Genomic DNA, 19,664 nt, shown 5'->3' with positions numbered 1-19,664 from the left:
GGGCAGGAGCCCGGTCAGGCTGGCTGGTGGTGCGGGTGGGCGCTGTGCTTGGGCTGCTGCTGGCTCGCTGGCTTTATGTGGTGCCGCGGTTTCCCTTCCTGGCTTTCTGAGTGCGGCGAGTTTCCGGCCGTGGTTTCCAGCGGTGGCTGGTGGCCGTGGTGGTCTTGGGGAAGTGCGTTGGTGGGGTGTCCGTGTGCGGGGCGGGCGGTGTTGGTGCTTTGCTGCTGGTGTGTTGGGGGCAGGTTGGCTGCAGTGGTGGTTGAGCGGGGGACTCGAAAGCGCTGGGGTCGTGGTGACACGTAGTGATGTGTTTGTGGTTTTTCCTTTTCCTCTCGTGAGCACTTGTGCCTGTTGTGTTTCACTGAATTTCCCTTTCTTTCTTAGTCTCTTTTCCTTGTGTAATACTCCGCTTATTTTTGTGGGTTTTTTTAGTTTCTATATCTTTTTTTTTCCTTTGAATTACATCATTACTGTTCGCATTCTGGGGTTATAGGAGATGTGTCTCAGGAATCTCAGGAGCTCTCTCTGTCCAGATGTCCTTTGAGGAGGTGGCTGTGGGTCTGGGCACTTGAGCACTGAATGTTTTTTGCTGAAGCTTCTGCAATGTATTCACTTTCCTTTCCTCAGTTTGAACTTCATTGTGTTCACAGAATCACAGAGTGTGAGGGATTGGAAGGGACCTCAAAAGCTCATCCAGTCCAATCCCCCTGCCGGAGCAGGAACACCCAGATGAGGTTACACAGGAAGGTGTCCAGGCGGGTTGGAATGTCTGCAGAGTAGGAGACTGCACAACCCTGCTGGGCAGCCTGTTCCAATATCTGTCACCCTCACTGAGAAGAAGTTTCTTCTCAAAGTTCAGTGGAACCTCCTGTGTTCCAGGTTGTCCCCATTATTCCTTGTCCTATCATTGGTCGTCACCGAGAAGAGCCTGGCTCCATCGTCGTGACACTCACCCTTTATATACCTGTAAATATTAATGAGGTCACCCCTCAGTGTCCTGTTTTCCAAGCTAAAGAGACCCAGCTCCCTCAGCCTTTCCTCAGGAGGGAGATGCTCCACTCTGTTCATCCTCTTTGTTGCCCTGCGCTGGACTCTGTCCAGCAGTTCCCTGTCCTTCTGGAACTGAGGGGCCCAGAACTGGACACAATATTCCAGATGTGGTCTTAGCAGGGCAGAGTAGATGGGAAGGAGAACCTCTCTGACCTACTAACCACCCCCTTCAAATACAGCCCAGGATGCCATTGGCCTTCCTGGCCACAAGAGCACAGTGCTGGCTCATGGTCATCCTGCTGTCCACCAGGACCCCCAGGTCCTTTTCCCCTACACTGCTCTCTAATGGATCGTTCCCCAACTTCTGCTGGAACCTGGGGTTGTTTCTGCCCAGATGCAAGACTCTTCACTTTCTCGTGTTGCATTTCATTAAATTTCTCCCCACCCAACTCTCCAGCCTGTCCAGGTCTCTGGATGGCAGCACAGCCTTCTGGCGTGTCAGCCACTCCTCCCAGCTTGGTGTCATCAGCAAACTTGCTGATAGTGCACTCTATCCCCTCGTCTAAATCATTGATGAATATGTTGAATAATATAGCCCCCAGTGCTGACCCTTGAGGCACTCCACTAGATCCAGCCCTCCAGCTAGACTCCACCTCATTGATCACGACTCTCGGGCTTCTTCTCTTCAGCCAGTTTGCGGTCCACATCACTACCCAGTCATCGAGACCGCACTCCCTCAGTTTAGCGGTGAGGCTGCTGTGGCCGAGTGTGTCAAATGCATTACTCAAGTCAAGGTAGACCACGTCCACCGCTCTGCCATCATCCATCCATCTTGTTATGTCTTCATAAGAGTCAATGAGGTTGGTCAAGCATGACTTCCCTTTGGTGAAGCCATGTTGACTGCCCCCTGATGACCCTCTTATCCCTGATTTGCCTTGGGATGGCACCGAGGATAAGTTGTCCCATCACCTTCCCAGGGATGGCGATGAGGCTGACTGATCTAGTTAGCCAGGTCCTTCTTCTTTCCCTTTTTGAAGACTGGCGTGACATTTGCTTTCCTCCAGTCCTCAGGCACCTCTCCCGTCTCCCAAGACTTGGCAAAGATGATGGGGAGTGGTTCAGCAACGACCTCAGCCAGCTCCCTCAGCACCCGCGGGTGCATCCCATCCGGACCCACGGATTTATGCATGTCCAGCTTGCTTCTTTGCTCCCTAACCCAGTCCCCATCAACCATGGCAAACTCCTCCATTGTCCTGCCTTCCTGTGGGGCCTCAGGGGTACGGGGCTCCTCAGGCCAGCCTCCAGCAGAGCAGACAGAGACAAAGAAGGCGTTCAGGAACTCTGCCTTCTCTGTGTCTTCTGTCAGCAGGGCACCCAGCTCATTCATCAGTGGCCCTACATTGCCTCCTGTTAGTTTTATCTGCCCTGTATCTGAAGAAAGAGAAGAGACAGAGATAAGAGTTTTTTTCCTAAGCTTTGCTAAGCTGTCGCTTACTGAAGAGTGAAAGAGATGCACCCAGAAGTTCTTTATATATGGGGATTTCTCTGTTTTCCTTTTGAGAAGTTTTCATGACCACTGTCACCTTATGCTGCACAGGGGAAGAAGTCCTCTGCCGAAAGTGCAATTATTGCACTTGTTAGTGTTTGCGGGGTGTTACACCTTCTGTTACACTACTGCAACTTCTCTGTTTCCCTCTCTGTTTAATTCTGTTTGTTGGTGAGGTTTGGTTTGTTTGGTTTTTAATTGCTGTACGTGCATCATGCGTTTCCATTGGTTTACCTATTTTTTTTCCATGGTCTACTTCATCTTGGAGATCACCAAACCAATGTGTTGCTTAGGGCAGGTGGTGTCAGAGGAGGTTGCTCCGGGCCTTGTCCAGTGATGCTTTTGGATATATCTCCAGCAACGGACATCGCACAACCTCCCTGATCCCTCCTGTGGGGTTGTTTTGCCTTCATGGTAGAGAGAGTAATAATGTTTTATTCTTTCATGTTGGAAGTCCTTGTGTTCCAGCTCGTGTTAGTACCTCTCCTCCTCTGTGTTTGTACGTGAGGAGGGTTTCCTTTCTTGAGCCACCTCAGATAAAGCAGATCCAGCGAGGGTATTTCTGGCTGGAAGGAACATCCGGAGGACTGTAATACAACCTGGGAGCTGCATCTGGAGGGGTTGTGCTGTTTACCTGAATGTATCTGGTGCTGCTTGTTTTCTCGCTCTCCAGCTACATGGGAATTCCCCGTGTGTGTTTGCACGGAGCAGTGTCCTTGCGGTGACGTGGTGGTGAAGATGGTGTGACCGAGCCTGGAGAACAAGCTGTGTGAGGTGTGTTGGAGAAGCCCAGAGCTGCTGAACTTGTGTGTTGTCTTGCTCAGGCTACCTGGGGAGGGCAAAGCACCCGCAGCAGGTGTTTTAAGGGTGGTGTTTGGAGGGCGAAGGAGCAGCTGGTGCTGGTGGTGAGTGGGTAGTTTTCTTCATGGGGCATGCTGTGCTGGTGTGTGCTGGTTGGTTTGGACCATGTTTGGTATTGGTGTTTGGGGGTGTTTCTTGTTGTTTTCTAAGGATGTGTTGGGATGGAGAAGGCTCGGGACAACGTGCTCTGTGTAATGAGGCAGGTTCCCATGGGCGCTGGTGTGAGAGCACAGGCAGGAGTGTCCTGTTCCAGTTGTGGTGGTTGTAGGAGAGCAGTGAGCAGTCCTGGGCTTCTGCTGTGTTTTTTAGGGCTTGTTGGACTTTTTCGGGATGTTTGATAACGCTGGGGTGGTGTTTCTTGTCCAAACGTGCACAGGCCTTGATGTGTCCCCTTCTTGCCTATTTGAGGTGCGCCCCTTGTCCAGAGCACCTCACTGGGCCCAATGTCACTGTTGACTGCAGGGTGAAAATAAACTGTGGCAGATGCTCTCTGTTAACCCCCCACCCTCCGCGCTAAGGAAAGGGAATAGGAGGAAAAGGGAGAGAGACTTGCAAGGTGGAAAAAGTTAAAAACGCTTTACTAACGCTACTAATCAATAGAGAAAATAATAAGGAATACACAAATCCAATCTTGAATTTCCTGGGCTAGTGCAGGGTTGGTGCAGCAGCTGCAGGGCAGGCACCCGGCAGTCCTGGGCTGGACTCTGCAGTAAAGCTGAACTGGATTTGGGATGCAGGGTCTGGAGCCAGGCCTCAAGTCGCAGGCACGACAGGGAGGGTCCTGTTCCGATGCCGACCAAGGTGGAAGAGGGTGAGACCCTCATGATCTCCCACTTTTATAGGGTGTATGACGTATATGGGATGGAATACTTTGTTGGTCAGTTTTAGTCACCTGTTCTGTTCACCCCTCCTTGCAAATATGACCCTGTCACTTACGGGACGTGGAAAATAGATCAGCAACGTTGGCTGCCATAGCACCAAGTCTAAACCTGAGACTCTTCTGCATCCCGTTGTTACCGTTATCAGCTCCAGAGCAAACAGCATCTTGAAGAACATGCGTCCAAATTGGGAAGAGTGCGGTTCCTTAGAAGAACTTAGCTGAGAGGAAAATTCCGTAAAAGAGCAAGTGGTCTTGTTTTTAACAAAACCAGGACTCCCAAGCAGTGCTGTGGTATTGCCGAATGGCTGTTTGTGATGGGTGGTGGTTTGGGGGGTGGGTTTCACGTGTTGGCAGTGGGAGAGGGCTGGGAAGAGAGAGGGTGGGTGGTGGGCGAGGAGGAGCGCGCAGGGCAGGCATCCTGTGTCCTGGGTGAGCGTGTGCTCCACGGGTCCAGCATCAGCGGGAGATGCCTGTGTGCTTGGAGGCCCATGGTGGGTGCCCAACAGTGTCCTGCTGTCCGGAGCCTTTAGTGGGCCGGGGTGCAGGAGGGAGGCTCGTCCCTGCCAGCCTGCAGAGACCTTTTCTTTGCTTGTCAGGTACATGCACGATGACGATCTTTTTCTTCTTTTGCTTATGGAAAAAGGTCTTTATTTTCCACAAGTGAATAAATAAATATGTATATAAATGATATTGATACATAAATCAATAATCAGGAAAATAAATTAAAATAAATAAATAAATAAATAGAGCTCTGTGACAGATAGTGGTTGGCGTGACACTCCAATAATCAGGAAAACAGATAGATAGATAAACAGACAGACAGACAGATAGGTAGAGCTCTGTGATAAATAGTAATTGGCGTGAGAGTCCCAGAGTGTCCACAGGGCCCTTCCCCTCCGTCAGGAGAGGTCGCAGTCCAGACGGGCTCCATAACGCCGTGGGTGATAAGTACCACCCATATCCCCATCGCCCGGCGGCTCTCCATGAGTGTGCGGCACAGCAGGTTCCTCCTCCTTCCGTTCCAGCAGAGGTGGGTGTGCGGCTGCGCTGCAGCCTGGACCCGCCTGTGCTCACTCCCTTGTGGCCGTCGGCTCCTGTCTGGGAGCGGTGCTGAGCGATCCCAGCCCGGGCTGCTGCGGCCTCTGCTCCGTCTGCAGCCGCTGGTGTTGGCTGGGAATGGGTGTTGGGCGCAGGCGGGTTTGGTGGAGGGCAGGAGCGCTTTGGCTCTTCACCTGCCCTAGGAGTTGGTCCATGTATTGGAAGCAGATGTGAGCTTGGAGGCGGACGTGGTCCCAGGCGCAGGCGCTGTGATTGTGGGTGCGGAGGAAGTCCTGGATGTCCCCGAAGTATTTGTGGATGGTGAGCAGCAGGTTGCGGGGTCCCTGTGTTCGGAAGAGCATCCTGTTGGGTGTCAGGCACTGCTGGAGCTGCTGGCTGTGGTGGTGGAGGCTGTTGAGGAGGTGTTCCCGTGCCTGGTTGTGCCAATGTTGGGGGATGCTGTTGCTGCTGAGGATTTGCAAGAGGTGCTGGAGGATGGTGAGGGCGGCGGCGGGTTGTTGGGAGCGGGGGGTGTTGAGGAGGGTGTCGGGGAAGGAGGGCGCGTGCTGGTGGTGGCAGGGCTGTGTGGGGCTGGGAGCCATGGCCCGGAGGAGCTGGAGGCTGTCCCAGGGGAAGGTGGCGTGGCGGGGCCGCAGGTGGTGGCAGGCGGTGGCGGCGGCGAGAGCCGTGAGGAGGAGCAGGAGCGCCGGGGCGCCGTGCGGCAGGCGGGGCCGTGGGGTGTGTGGCGCAGCCATGGTGGGGCTGTGGGTGCTGCTGGGTGGTGCTGGGCAGGAGCCCGGTCAGGCTGGCTGGTGGTGCGGGTGGGCGCTGTGCTTGGGCTGCTGCTGTGTCCATGGCTTTATGTGGTGCCATGGCTTTCCTTTCATCATCTAAGCAGAATTTCCCGACTTCCATTTTCAGTTTCGCTTTCTGTTTACTTTCTCCTCACCGCATTGGTTGTTCTTGTCACAGTGTGAGCGGGTTGGCCCTGCCCTAGGGAAGAGGAGCTGTTTTTTTCCCAGGGCTGCTGTCGGGGTGCGGGGGGAGCCTGGCCCCGCTGCTGCTGTGGGTCGGCGGGGGATGTGAAAGTGCGGCTGAGCCTCTTGTGTCAGCTGTGCTGGGGATGCACTTCAGGGTTTCCTTTCCATCTGTTTTGGCAGTTGTGTTTCTTGGTTTTTATTTTCTAGAGTCTCTTCCTACCAACATGTAGTTTTCCTTTTCCATCCTCCGATGCTCTTTGCATAAATGAGCTAATGCACGTTTTCCTTATATTTCTCATTGACTAATATTTTCATGGGGTTTGTTTTTTTCTCTATATAGCATTTCAGCTTTGGTGTTGGAAGAATGTTTCCGACATTCTGCAAATATCCCGCAGAATATTTTTAAGTTGTACTCGCTGAGGTGTTTGTGTCCCTTCCTGAGCAAGGATCTTGTGGTGGTGCTGGTGTAAGAGGGGCTGCCGTGAGCTTTGCGAAAGGTTTTGGAGCAGGGGAAAGGTGTGTGGTGTTGTCGGGCTGGGAGCCCTGGTCTTGTCAGGCAGCGTTGTGTTGGTGGGTGCTGTGCTTGGGGTGCTGGCACGTACAGGAAGATGTGACGTCCCTGGGTGCTGTCACTGCAGGAGGTATCTGACCTTGGAGGTCCATGGCTGCACTTTGTGTGTGTTGCCGTGGAGCAGTTTGTGCCACAAGGTGTTTTCAAGCGGCGTCAAGGAGAGAGCAGCTGAGGGCGGTGAAACCTGGCGGGATGAATCCTGTGAGTGGTGTGCCGTGGTGGACGGGTACAGCTATTGAGTAGGGACAGGCCGGGTAGGAGCTGGCGCTGGCGCTGTGTGTACCGGAGGGGCTGGAGTGCGTGGAGCGATTGGCAATGGCAAAGTTGGGACCCTCTGGGTAAGGAATAAGGGTCATGAAGTGAGTCCGCTGTAGGGCACCCAACCAGGATGGTGACACTGATCAGTTATCCTTTAATGAGCTAAGCGAAGCCTCCAGGTCATCTGCCCTTGTCCTTATGGGGCCTTCAAGTTGCCAGATGTCAACTGAGGCTATCACACAGCTGGCACCAACAGGTCCAGAAGATTCCTGAAGCATCTGGACGATAGCGTCTTGTTCTAGGTAGTCAGGGAATCGACTGGGAAATGTGCCCTCTTAGATGTTATTCTCAGTAACAGAGAAGCTTTTGTAGGAGAAGTGGCAACTGGTGGCACCCTTGGCCACAGCAGCCATAAAGCGGTCAGGTTGAACATCTTGGCTGATGGGAGGAAAACTGCCACCAAGACCTCAGCTCTAGATATGAGGAGAGCAGAATTTAGGCTGCTCAGACAGCTACTGAGTAGGATTTCTTGGGAAGCAGCTTTTGAAGGTGTTGGGGTCTGTCAGTGTTGGTCAGTTTTGAAGTACCACCTGCTAAAAGTACAAGAGCAGGCAATTCCCAAATGCCAAGAAATGTAGCAGGCGAGGCACAAAGGCAACTTGTTTGAGCAGGGATCTTCAGCTTGAAATAGGATGCGAGAAGGAATTCTATGGTCAGTGGAAGGAAGGTCAGGCGTCATGGGAGCACTGGAGAGATGTTTCTCGGCCCTGTAGGGAGGAAATTTGCATGGCCAGAGCCCAGTTAGAATTGGAGCCGGCCAGTACTGTGAAGGACAATCAAAAGGGCTTTTTAAGATATGTTAATGGCAAAAGGCAAACTAGAAATAACATTGTCCCATTACTCAATGAGCATGGTCACCTTATTAGTTCATTGCTTTCTTTGCCTTGGAATTCAACACCAAAGATGGACTTGGGGGCGCCCGCAGCCCTGGCTTAGAGAACCATGGCTGCGTGAAGAATAAACTTCCAGCGCATCTGGAACTTGTACAGGATTTCCTGCTGCAGCTGGATGCCTGTAAGGCAGGGTGGCCTGATGTGATTTTCCAGTGTTCCTGGGAATCTGGAGAGGTCTCAGTTGACTGGAAGCTGGCATACGTTGACCCAATCCAGAAGAATGGCAACAGGGATGACTCTGTTAGCTACAGGCCGGTCAGCCTCATTTCTGTTCCTGGCAAAATCATGGAGAAGAATGTTCTGGGAGTTACTGAAAAACATCTGAATGACAACGCAGTCGTTGGTCAGAGGCAGCACAGGTTCTTGAGTTGAACGTCCTGTTTAACAAACTCATTATTTTCTGTGACAAGGTTCCCCACCTAGCTGACGGAGGGAAGCCTGTCAGTGTGATCTTTCTGGATTTCAGTGAAGCCTTTGCTGCTGCCTCTCACAGTATCCTCCTGGACAAGATGTCCAGCACCAGCTGGATGAACACACAATGCAGAGGGTGAGCAGTTGGCTGACAGGCCGGGCTCAAAGGGTTCTACTAAATGGAGTTATGTTGGGCTGGCGACGGGTGGCAAGTGTGTTCCCCTCGGATCCGTCTTAGGGCCACGCTCTTCAATGCCTTAATAAATGACTTAGACTCAGGACTTGAGGGATTGCTTAGTACATTAGTACATTGCTTAGCACCAAACTCTTCTTTTTAGAGAAGAGACAGATCCCAATGACAAAACCTGAGGGAACGGCAGGAAGATCTGCCTCGGGATGTTTAGGTTGAACATTAGGAAAAGGTTCTTCAGCCAGAGGGTGGTGGACACTGGAACAGACTCCCCAGGGAGGTGTCACAGCCCCAAGCCTGACAGTGTTCAAGCAGAGACTGGACAATGCCCTCAGACGCATGGTGTGAACTGTGGGGTTGTCCTGTGCAAGGACAGGAGTTGGACTCTGTGATCCTTGTGGGTCCCTTTCAACTCTTGACATTCTGTGATTCTCTGAAAAAGCCTCCTTGGAGAGGTGTCAAAGAGGAGAGTGGACAGGGGATGTGCAGAGCCCTGTTTGGAGCGGATTTGGGGTAGGTGTTGAGTGTAGGCGGCTTCCCCTCACCCCGAAGGCTCGTTGCTGTGCTCCTGAGACGACAGACACCAACAAGCTTTTTGCACCAGGTTTTTATTACGTGTTGAATAAATAGGTGAATAAATAGATAAAAGCATTGTCCAAATAAATAGAGGAAGGTGTATGAATAGGGGAGCGGTGAGTGGAGGCTGGGGGTGCAGGGCCGTTGTGGCAGCAGCTCTTGCCGTGGGTCAGGGAAGGCGTGAGGATGGAGGTGGGTTGGGGCGGTGTGCGGCAGTGGTCCAGCGGTGGCGAGGGCTGTCTGCGTGGGGCCCTGCGGGTTGTTGGAGGTGGCTGTTCTAATTGGGGGTGGTGCTGGTGAGGTTGTGGAGGTGCTGGAAGCAGTCGTGAGCTTGGAGGCGGACGTGGTCCCAGGCGCAGGCGCTGTGGTTGTGGGTGCGGAGGAAGTCCTGGATGTCGCCGAAGTATTTGTCGATGGTGAGCAGCAGGTTGCGGGGTCCTTGTGTTCGGAAGAGCATCCTGTTGGGTGTCAGGCACTGCTGGAGCTGCTGGCTGTGGTGGTGGAGGCTGTTGAGGAGGTGTTCCCGTGCCTGGTTGTGCCAGTGTTGGGGGATGCTGTTGCTGCTGAGGATTTGCAAGAGGTGCTGGAGGATGGTGAGGGCGGCGGCGGGTTGTTGGGAGCGGGGGGTGTTGAGGAGGGTGTCGGGGAAGGAGGGCGCGTGCTGGTGGTGGCAGGGCTGTGTGGGGCTGGGAGCCATGGCCCGGAGGAGCTGGAGGCTGTCCCAGGGGAAGGTGGCGTGGCGGGGCCGCAGGTGGTGGCAGGCGGTGGCGGCGGCGAGAGCCGTGAGGAGGAGCAGGAGCGCCGGGGCGCCGTGCGGCAGGCGGGGCCGTGGGGTGTGTGGCGCAGCCATGGTGGGGCTGTGGGTGCTGCTGGGTGGTGCTGGGCAGGAGCCCGGTCAGGCTGGCTGGTGGTGCGGGTGGGCGCTGTGCTTGGGCTGCTGCTGGCTCGCTGGCTTTATGTGGTGCCGCGGTTTCCCTTCCTGGCTTTCTGAGTGCGGCGAGTTTCCGGCCGTGGTTTCCAGCGGTGGCTGGTGGCCGTGGTGGTCTTGGGGAAGTGCGTTGGTGGGGTGTCCGTGTGCGGGGCGGGCGGTGTTGGTGCTTTGCTGCTGGTGTGTTGGGGGCAGGTTGGCTGCAGTGGTGGTTGAGCGGGGGACTCGAAAGCGCTGGGGTCGTGGTGACACGTAGTGATGTGTTTGTGGTTTTTCCTTTTCCTCTCGTGAGCACTTGTGCCTGTTGTGTTTCACTGAATTTCCCTTTCTTTCTTAGTCTCTTTTCCTTGTGTAATACTCCACTTATTTTTGTGGGTTTTTTTAGTTTCTATATCCTGTTTTTTCCTTTGAATTACATCATTACTGTTCACATTCTGGGGTTATAGGAGATGTGTCTCAGGAATCTCAGGAGCTCTCTCTGTCCAGATGTCCTTTGAGGAGGTGGCTGTGGGTCTGGGCACTTGAGCACTGAATGTTTTTTGCTGAAGCTTCTGCAATGTATTCACTTTCCTTTCCTCAGTTTGAACTTCATTGTGTTCACAGAATCACAGAGTGTGAGGGATTGGAAGGGACCTCAAAAGCTCATCCAGTCCAATCCCCCTGCCGGAGCAGGAACACCCAGATGAGGTTACACAGGAAGTTGTCCAGGCGGGCTTGAATATCTGCAGAGTAGGAGACTGCACAACCCTGCTGGGCAGCCTGTTCCAATATCTGTCACCCTCACTGAGAAGAAGTTTCTTCTCAAAGTTCAGTGGAACCTCCTGTGTTCCAGTTTGTCCCCATTATTCCTTGTCCTATCATTGGTCGTCACCGAGAAGAGCCTGGCTCCATCGTCGTGACACTCACCCTTTATATACCTGTAAATATTAATGAGGTCACCCCTCAGTGTCCTGTTTTCCAAGCTAAAGAGACCCAGCTCCCTCAGCCTTTCCTCAGGAGGGAGATGCTCCACTCTGTTCATCCTCTTTGTTGCCCTGCGCTGGACTCTGTCCAGCAGTTCCCTGTCCTTCTGGAACTGAGGGGCCCAGAACTGGACACAATATTCCAGATGTGGTCTTAGCAGGGCAGAGTAGATGGGAAGGAGAACCTCTCTGACCTACTAACCACCCCCTTCAAATACAGCCCAGGTTGCCATTGGCCTTCCTGGCCACAAGAGCACAGTGCTGGCTCATGGTCATCCTGCTGTCCACCAGGACCCCCAGGTCCTTTTCCCCTACACTGCTCTCTAATGGATCGTTCCCCAACTTCTGCTGGAACCTGGGGTTGTTTCTGCCCAGATGCAAGACTCTTCACTTTCCCGTGTTGCATTTCATTAAATTTCTCCCCACCCAACTCTCCAGCCTGTCCAGGTCTCTGGATGGCAGCACAGCCTTCTGGCGTGTCAGCCACTCCTCCCAGCTTGGTGTCATCAGCAAACTTGCTGATAGTGCACTCTATCCCCTCGTCTAAATCATTGATGAATATGTTGAATAATATAGCCCCCAGTGCTGACCCTTGAGGCACTCCACTAGATCCAGCCCTCCAGCTAGACTCCATCTCATTGATCACGACTCTCGGGCTTCTTCTCTTCAGCCAGTTTGAGGTCCACGTCACTACCCAGCCATCGAGACCGCACTCCCTCAGTTTAGCGGTGAGGCTGCTGTGGCCGAGTGTGTCAAATGCATTACTCAAGTCAAGGTAGACCACGTCCACCGCTCTGCCATCATCCATCTATCTTGTTATGTCTTCATAAGAGTCAATGAGGTTGGTCAAGCATGACTTCCCTTTGGTGAAGCCATGTTGACTGCCCCCTGATGACCCTCTTATCCCTGATTTGCCTTGGGATGGCACTGAGGATAAGTTGTTCCATCACCTTCCCAGGGATGGCGATGAGGCTGACTGGTCTAGTTAGCCAGGTCCTCCTTCTTTCCCTTTTTGAAGACTGGCATGACATTTGCTTTCCTCCAGTCCTCAGGCACCTCTCCCGTCTCCCAAGACTTGGCAAAGATGATGGGGAGTGGTTCAGCAATGACCTCAGCCAGCTCCCTCAGCACCCGCGGGTGCATCCCATCCGGACCCACGGATTTATGCATGTCCAGCTTGCTTCTTTGCTCCCTAACCCAGTCCCCATCAACCATGGCAAACTCCTCCATTGTCCTGCCTTCCTGTGGGGCCTCAGGGGTACGGGGCTCCTCAGGCCAGCCTCCAGCAGAGCAGACAGAGACAAAGAAGGCGTTCAGGAACTCTGCCTTCTCTGTGTCTTCTGTCAGCAGGGCACCCAGCTCATTCATCAGTGGCCCTACATTGCCTCCTGTTAGTTTTATCTGCCCTGTATCTGAAGAAAGAGAAGAGACAGAGATAAGAGTTTTTTTCCTAAGCTTTGCTAAGCTGTCGCTTACTGAAGAGTGAAAGAGATGCACCCAGAAGTTCTTTATATATGGGGATTTCTCTGTTTTCCTTTTGAGAAGTTTTCATGACCACTGTCACCTTATGCTGCACAGGGGAAGAAGTCCTCTGCCGAAAGTGCAATTATTGCACTTGTTAGTGTTTGCGGGGTGTTACACCTTCTGTTACACTACTGCAACTTCTCTGTTTCCCTCTCTGTTTAATTCTGTTTGTTGGTGAGGTTTGGTTTGTTTGGTTTTTAATTGCTGTACGTGCATCATGCGTTTCCATTGGTTTACCTATTTTTTTCCCATGCTCTATTTCATCTTGGAGATCACCAAACCAATGTGTTGCTTAGGGCAGGTGGTGTCAGAGGAGGTTTCTCCGGGCCTTGTCCAGGGATGCTTTTGGATATATCTCCAGCAACGGACATCGCACAACCTCCCTGGTCCCTCCTGTGGGGTTGTTTTGCCTTCATGGTAGAGAGAGTAATAATGTTTTATTCTTTCATGTTGGAAGTCCTTGTGTTCCAGCTCGTGTTAGTACCTCTCCTCCTCTGTGTTTGTACGTGAGGAGGGTTTCCTTTCTTGAGCCACCTCAGATAAAGCAGATCCAGCGAGGGTATTTCTGGCTGGAAGGAACATCCGGAGGACTGTAGTACAACCTGGGAGCTGCATCTGGAGGGGTTGTGCTGTTTACCTGAATGTATCTGGTGCTGCTTGTTTTCTCGCTCTCCAGCTACATGGGAATTCCCCGTGTGTGTTTGCACGGAGCAGTGTCCTTGCGGTGACGTGGTGGTGAAGATGGTGTGACCGAGCCTGGAGAACAAGCTGTGTGAGGTGTGTTGGAGAAGCCCAGAGCTGCTGAACTTGTGTGTTGTCTTGCTCAGGCTACCTGGGGAGGGCAAAGCACCCGCAGCAGGTGTTTTAAGGGTGGTGTTTGGAGGGCGAAGGAGCAGCTGGTGCTGGTGGTGCGTGGGTAGTTTTCTTCATGGGGCATGCTGTGCTGGTGTGTGCTGGTTGGTTTGGACCATGTTGGGTATTGGTGTTTGGGGGTGTTTCTTGTTGTTTTCTAAGGATGTGTTGGGATGGAGAAGGCTCGGGACAACGTGCTCTGTGTAATGAGGCAGGTTCCCATGGGCGCTGGTGTGCGAGCACAGGCAGGAGTGTCCTGTTCCAGTTGTGGTGGTTGTAGGAGAGCAGTGAGCAGTCCTGGGCTTCTGCTGTGTTTTTTAGGGCTTGTTGGACTTTTTCGGGATGTTTGATAACGCTGGGGTGGTGTTTCTTGTCCAAACGTGCACAGGCCTTGATGTGTCCCCTTCTTGCCTATTTGAGGTGCACCCCTTGTCCATAGCACCTCACTGGGCCCAATATCACTGTTGACTGCAGGGTGAAAATAAACTGTGGCAGATGCTCTCTGTTAACCCCCCACCCTCCGCGCAAAGGAAAGGGAATAGGAGGAAAAGGGAGAGAGACTTGCAAGGTGGAAAAAGTTAAAAACGCTTTACTAACGCTACTAATCAATAGAGAAAATAATAAGGAATACACAAATCCAATCTTGAATTTCCTGGGCTAGTGCAGGGTTGGTGCAGCAGCTGCAGGGCAGGCACCCGGCAGTCCTGGGCTGGACTCTGCAGTAAAGCTGAACTGGATTTGGGATGCAGGGTCTGGAGCCAGGCCTCAAGTCGCAGGCACGACAGGGAGGGTCCTGTTCCGATGCCGACCAAGGTGGAAGAGAGTGAGACCCTCATGATCTCCCACTTTTATAGGGTGTATGACGTATATGGGATGGAATACTTTGTTGGTCAGTTTTAGTCACCTGTTCTGTTCACCCCTCCTTGCAAATATGACCCTGTCACTTACGGGACGTGGAAAATAGATCAGCAACGTTGGCTGCCATAGCACCAAGTCTAAACCTGAGACTCTTCTGCATCCCGTTGTTACCGTTATCAGCTCCAGAGCAAACAGCATCTTGAAGAACATGCGTCCAAATTGGGAAGAGTGCGGTTCCTTAGAAGAACTTAGCTGAGAGGAAAATTCCGTAAAAGAGCAAGTGGTCTTGTTTTTAACAAAACCAGGACTCCCAAGCAGTGCTGTGGTATTGCCGAATGGCTGTTTGTGATGGGTGGTGGTTTGGGGGGTGGGTTTCACGTGTTGGCAGTGGGAGAGGGCTGGGAAGAGAGAGGGTGGGTGGTGGGCGAGGAGGAGCGCGCAGGGCAGGCATCCTGTGTCCTGGGTGAGCGTGTGCTCCACGGGTCCAGCATCAGCGGGAGATGCCTGTGTGCTTGGAGGCCCATGGTGGGTGCCCAACAGTGTCCTGCTGTCCGGAGCCTTTGGTGGGTCAGGAGGCTTCAGTGGGCCGGGGTGCAGGAGGGAGGCTCGTCCCTGCCAGCCTGCAGAGACCTTTTCTTTGCTTGTCAGGTACATGCACGATGACGATCTTTTTCTTCTTTTGCTTATGGAAAAAGGTCTTTATTTTCCACAAGTGAATAAATAAATATGTATATAAATGATATTGATACATAAATCAATAATCAGGAAAATAAATTAAAATAAATAAATAAATAAATAGAGCTCTGTGACAGATAGTGGTTGGCGTGACACTCCAATAATCAGGAAAACAGATAGATAGATAAACAGACAGACAGACAGATAGATAGAGCTCTGTGATAAATAGTAGTTGGCATGAGAGTCCCGGAGTGTCCACAGGGCCCTTCCCCTCCGTCAGGAGAGGTCGCAGTCCAGACGGGCTCCATAACGCCGTGGGTGATAAGTACCACCCATATCCCCATCGCCCGGCGGCTCTCCATGAGTGTGCGGCACAGCAGGTTCCTCCTCCTTCCGTTCCAGCAGAGGTGGGTGTGCGGCTGCGCTGCAGCCTGGACCCGCCTGTGCTCACTCCCTTGTGGCCGTCGGCTCCTGTCTGGGAGCGGTGCTGAGCGATCCCAGCCCGGGCTGCTGCGGCCTCTGCTCCGTCTGCAGCCGCTGTTGTTGGCTGGGAATGGGTGTTGGGCGCAGGCGGGTTTGGTGGAGGGCAGGAGCGCTTTGGCTCTTCACCTGCCCTAGGAGTTGGTCCATGTATTGGAAGCAGATGTGAGCTTGGAGGCGGACGTGGTCCCAGGCGCAGGCGCTGTGATTGTGGGTGCGGAGGAAGTCCTGGATGTCCCCGAAGTATTTGTGGATGGTGAGCAGCAGGTTGCGGGGTCCTTGTGTTCGGAAGAGCATCCTGTTGGGTGTCAGGCACTGCTGGAGCTGCTGGCTGTGGTGGTGGAGGCTGTTGAGGAGGTGTTCCCGTGCCTGGTTGTGCCAATGTTGGGGGATGCTGTTGCTGCTGAGGATTTGCAAGAGGTGCTGGAGGATGGTGAGGGCGGCGGCGGGTTGTTGGGAGCGGGGGGTGTTGAGGAGGGTGTCGGGGAAGGAGGGCGCGTGCTGGTGGTGGCAGGGCTGTGTGGGGCTGGGAGCCATGGCCCGGAGGAGCTGGAGGCTGTCCCAGGGGAAGGTGGCGTGGCGGGGCCGCAGGTGGTGGCAGGCGGTGGCGGCGGCGAGAGCCGTGAGGAGGAGCAGGAGCGCCGGGGCGCCGTGCGGCAGGCGGGGCCGTGGGGTGTGTGGCGCAGCCATGGTGGGGCTGTGGGTGCTGCTGGGTGGTGCTGGGCAGGAGCCCGGTCAGGCTGGCTGGTGGTGCGGGTGGGCGCTGTGCTTGGGCTGCTGCTGTGTCCATGGCTTTATGTGGTGCCATGGCTTTCCTTTCATCATCTAAGCAGAATTTCCCGACTTCCATTTTCAGTTTCGCTTTCTGTTTACTTTCTCCTCACCGCATTGGTTGTTCTTGTCACAGTGTGAGCGGGTTGGCCCTGCCCTAGGGAAGAGGAGCTGTTTTTTTCCCAGGGCTGCTGTCGGGGTGCGGGGGGAGCCTGGCCCCGCTGCTGCTGTGGGTCGGCGGGGGATGTGAAAGTGCGGCTGAGCCTCTTGTGTCAGCTGTGCTGGGGATGCACTTCAGGGTTTCCTTTCCATCTGTTTTGGCAGTTGTGTTTCTTGGTTTTTATTTTCTAGAGTCTCTTCCTACCAACATGTAGTTTTCCTTTTCCATCCTCCGATGCTCTTTGCATAAATGAGCTAATGCACGTTTTCCTTATATTTCTCATTGACTAATATTTTCATGGGGTTTGTTTTTTTCTCTTTATAGCATTTCAGCTTTGGTGTTGGAAGAATGTTTCCGACATTCTGCAAATATCCCGCAGAATATTTTTAAGTTGTACTCGCTGAGGTGTTTGTGTCCCTTCCTGAGCAAGGATCTTGTGGTGGTGCTGGTGTAAGAGGGGCTGCCGTGAGCTTTGCGAAAGGTTTTGGAGCAGGGGAAAGGTGTGTGGTGTTGTCGGGCTGGGAGCCCTGGTCTTGTCAGGCAGCGTTGTGTTGGTGGGTGCTGTGCTTGGGGTGCTGGCACGTACAGGAAGATGTGACGTCCCTGGGTGCTGTCACTGCAGGAGGTAGCTGACCTTGGAGGTCCATGGCTGCACTTTGTGTGTGTTGCCGTGGAGCAGTTTGTGCCACAAGGTGTTTTCAAGCGGCGTCAAGGAGAGAGCAGCTGAGGGCGGTGAAACCTGGCGGGATGAATCCTGTGAGTGGTGTGCCGTGGTGGACGGGTACAGCTATTGAGTAGGGACAGGCCGGGTAGGAGCTGGCGCTGGCGCTGTGTGTACCGGAGGGGCTGGAGTGCGTGGAGCGATTGGCAATGGCAAAGTTGGGACCCTCTGGGTAAGGAATAAGGGTCATGAAGTGAGTCCGCTGTAGGGCACCCAACCAGGATGGTGACACTGATCAGTTATCCTTTAATGAGCTAAGCGAAGCCTCCAGGTCATCTGCCCTTGTCCTTATGGGGCCTTCAAGTTGCCAGATGTCAACTGAGGCTATCACACAGCTGGCACCAACAGGTCCAGAAGATTCCTGAAGCATCTGGACGATAGCGTCTTGTTCTAGGTAGTCAGGGAATCGACTGGGAAATGTGCCCTCTTAGATGTTATTCTCAGTAACAGAGAAGCTTTTGTAGGAGAAGTGGCAACTGGTGGCACCCTTGGCCACAGCAGCCATAAAGCGGTCAGGTTGAACATCTTGGCTGATGGGAGGAAAACTGCCACCAAGACCTCAGCTCTAGATATGAGGAGAGCAGAATTTAGGCTGCTCAGACAGCTACTGAGTAGGATTTCTTGGGAAGCAGCTTTTGAAGGTGTTGGGGTCTGTCAGTGTTGGTCAGTTTTGAAGTACCACCTGCTAAAAGTACAAGAGCAGGCAATTCCCAAATGCCAAGAAATGTAGCAGGCGAGGCACAAAGGCAACTTGTTTGAGCAGGGATCTTCAGCTTGAAATAGGATGCGAGAAGGAATTCTATGGTCAGTGGAAGGAAGGTCAGGCGTCATGGGAGCACTGGAGAGATGTTTCTCGGCCCTGTAGGGAGGAAATTTGCATGGCCAGAGCCCAGTTAGAATTGGAGCCGGCCAGTACTGTGAAGGACAATCAAAAGGGCTTTTTAAGATATGTTAATGGCAAAAGGCAAACTAGAAATAACATTGTCCCATTACTCAATGAGCATGGTCACCTTATTAGTTCATTGCTTTCTTTGCCTTGGAATTCAACACCAAAGATGGACTTGGGGGCGCCCGCAGCCCTGGCTTAGAGAACCATGGCTGCGTGAAGAATAAACTTCCAGCGCATCTGGAACTGGTACAGGATTTCCTGCTGCAGCTGGATGCCTGTAAGGCAGGGTGGCCTGATGTGATTTTCCAGTGTTCCTGGGAATCTGGAGAGGTCTCAGTTGACTGGAAGCTGGCATACGTTGACCCAATCCAGAAGAATGGCAACAGGGATGACTCTGTTAGCTACAGGCCGGTCAGCCTCATTTCTGTTCCTGGCAAAATCATGGAGAAGAATGTTCTGGGAGTTACTGAAAAACATCTGAATGACAACGCAGTCGTTGGTCAGAGGCAGCACAGGTTCTTGAGTTGAACGTCCTGTTTAACAAACTCAATATTTTCTGTGACAAGGTTCCCCACCTAGCTGACGGAGGGAAGCCTGTCAGTGTGATCTTTCTGGATTTCAGTGAAGCCTTTGCTGCTGCCTCTCACAGTATCCTCCTGGACAAGATGTCCAGCACCAGCTGGATGAACACACAATGCAGAGGGTGAGCAGTTGGCTGACAGGCCGGGCTCAAAGGGTTCTACTAAATGGAGTTATGTTGGGCTGGCGACGGGTGGCAAGTGGGTTCCCCTGGGATCCGTCTTAGGGCCACGCTCTTCAATGCCTTAATAAATGACTTAGACTCAGGACTTGAGGGATTGCTTAGTACATTTGCTGATGACACAAAATTGGTGGGAGCTGTTGATGCTCTTGATGGCAGAGGCCCTGCAGAGGGATCTGGATGAACTGTAGACCTGGGCAATCACCAACCACATTAAGTTCGAAAGGGTCAAGTGCTGGATTTTGCACCTGGCACACGGCAACTCTGGCTGTACATACAGAATGTGGGGAGAGCCGCCTGAAAGCAGCTCTTCAGAGAGGGATCTGGGGGTTCTGGTTGTCGACAAGTTGAACATGAGCCAACAGGGTGTCCTGGCAGCCAGGACGGCTACTGTGTCCTGGGTTCATCCAGCACAGCATTGCCAGCCAGGCAGGGAGGTGGTTGTCCCGCTCTGCTCTGCACTGGTGTGGCCTCACCTGGAGCACCGTGTGCAGGGCTGGGCAGCACAGGATAGAAAAGGTATAAAGGCACTGGAGGGTGTCCAGAAGAGGCTACGAAGTTGGTGAAGGGTTTGGAGAGGAAGCCGTATGAGGAGCGGCTGAGGTCGCTGGGTTTGTTCAGCCTGGAGGACACTGAGGAGAGACCTCCTGGCGGTTACAGCTTCCTCACGAGGGGAGGAGGTGGGGCAGGCACCAAACTCTTCTTTTTAGAGAAGAGACAGAACCCAGTGACAGAACCTGAGGGAACGGCAGGAAGATCTGCCTCGGGATGTTTAGGTTGAACATTAGGAAAAGGTTCTTCAGCCAGAGGGTGGTGGACACTGGAACAGA

At 53.2% G+C, this 19,664-nt stretch overlaps 4 protein-coding genes across 53 annotated transcripts in view; 1 reads left to right on the top strand and 3 right to left on the bottom strand.

Annotated features, from left to right (window-relative positions):
• The window catches only part of UBAP2 (ubiquitin associated protein 2), a 182,274-nt gene that overhangs the window by 91,958 nt on the left and 70,652 nt on the right, over nucleotides 1-19,664 (top strand). The window lies entirely within an intron of this gene.
• Nucleotides 1,991-6,070, bottom strand: LOC135577346 (uncharacterized). Its single transcript, XM_065046624.1, is given in 4 exon segments — nucleotides 1,991-2,421; nucleotides 4,334-4,441; nucleotides 5,352-5,490; nucleotides 5,492-6,070. Coding segments are annotated over 4 exon segments (1,257 nt in total).
• LOC135577406 (interferon-like) lies at nucleotides 9,532-10,104 on the bottom strand. The gene has a single exon (XM_065047056.1). The coding sequence runs from the start codon at nucleotides 10,102-10,104 to the stop codon at nucleotides 9,532-9,534; it is 573 nt and encodes a 190-aa protein (XP_064903128.1).
• Nucleotides 11,780-16,223, bottom strand: LOC135577345 (uncharacterized). The gene is given in 5 exon segments (XM_065046623.1): nucleotides 11,780-11,834; nucleotides 12,220-12,556; nucleotides 14,469-14,576; nucleotides 15,505-15,643; nucleotides 15,645-16,223. Coding segments are annotated over 5 exon segments (1,218 nt in total).

This window comes from Columba livia, chromosome Z (assembly GCF_036013475.1).
Source record: "Columba livia isolate bColLiv1 breed racing homer chromosome Z, bColLiv1.pat.W.v2, whole genome shotgun sequence".
Classification (NCBI taxonomy): Eukaryota; Metazoa; Chordata; class Aves; order Columbiformes; family Columbidae; genus Columba; species Columba livia.
This window is presented reverse-complemented; position numbering and strand designations above follow the sequence as displayed.

Excerpts from the sequence above, each read along its gene's own strand:
- LOC135577406 (XM_065047056.1), bottom strand. The coding sequence starts at position 10,104 with ATGGCTGCGCCACACACCCCACGGCCCCGCCTGCCGCACGGCGCCCCG.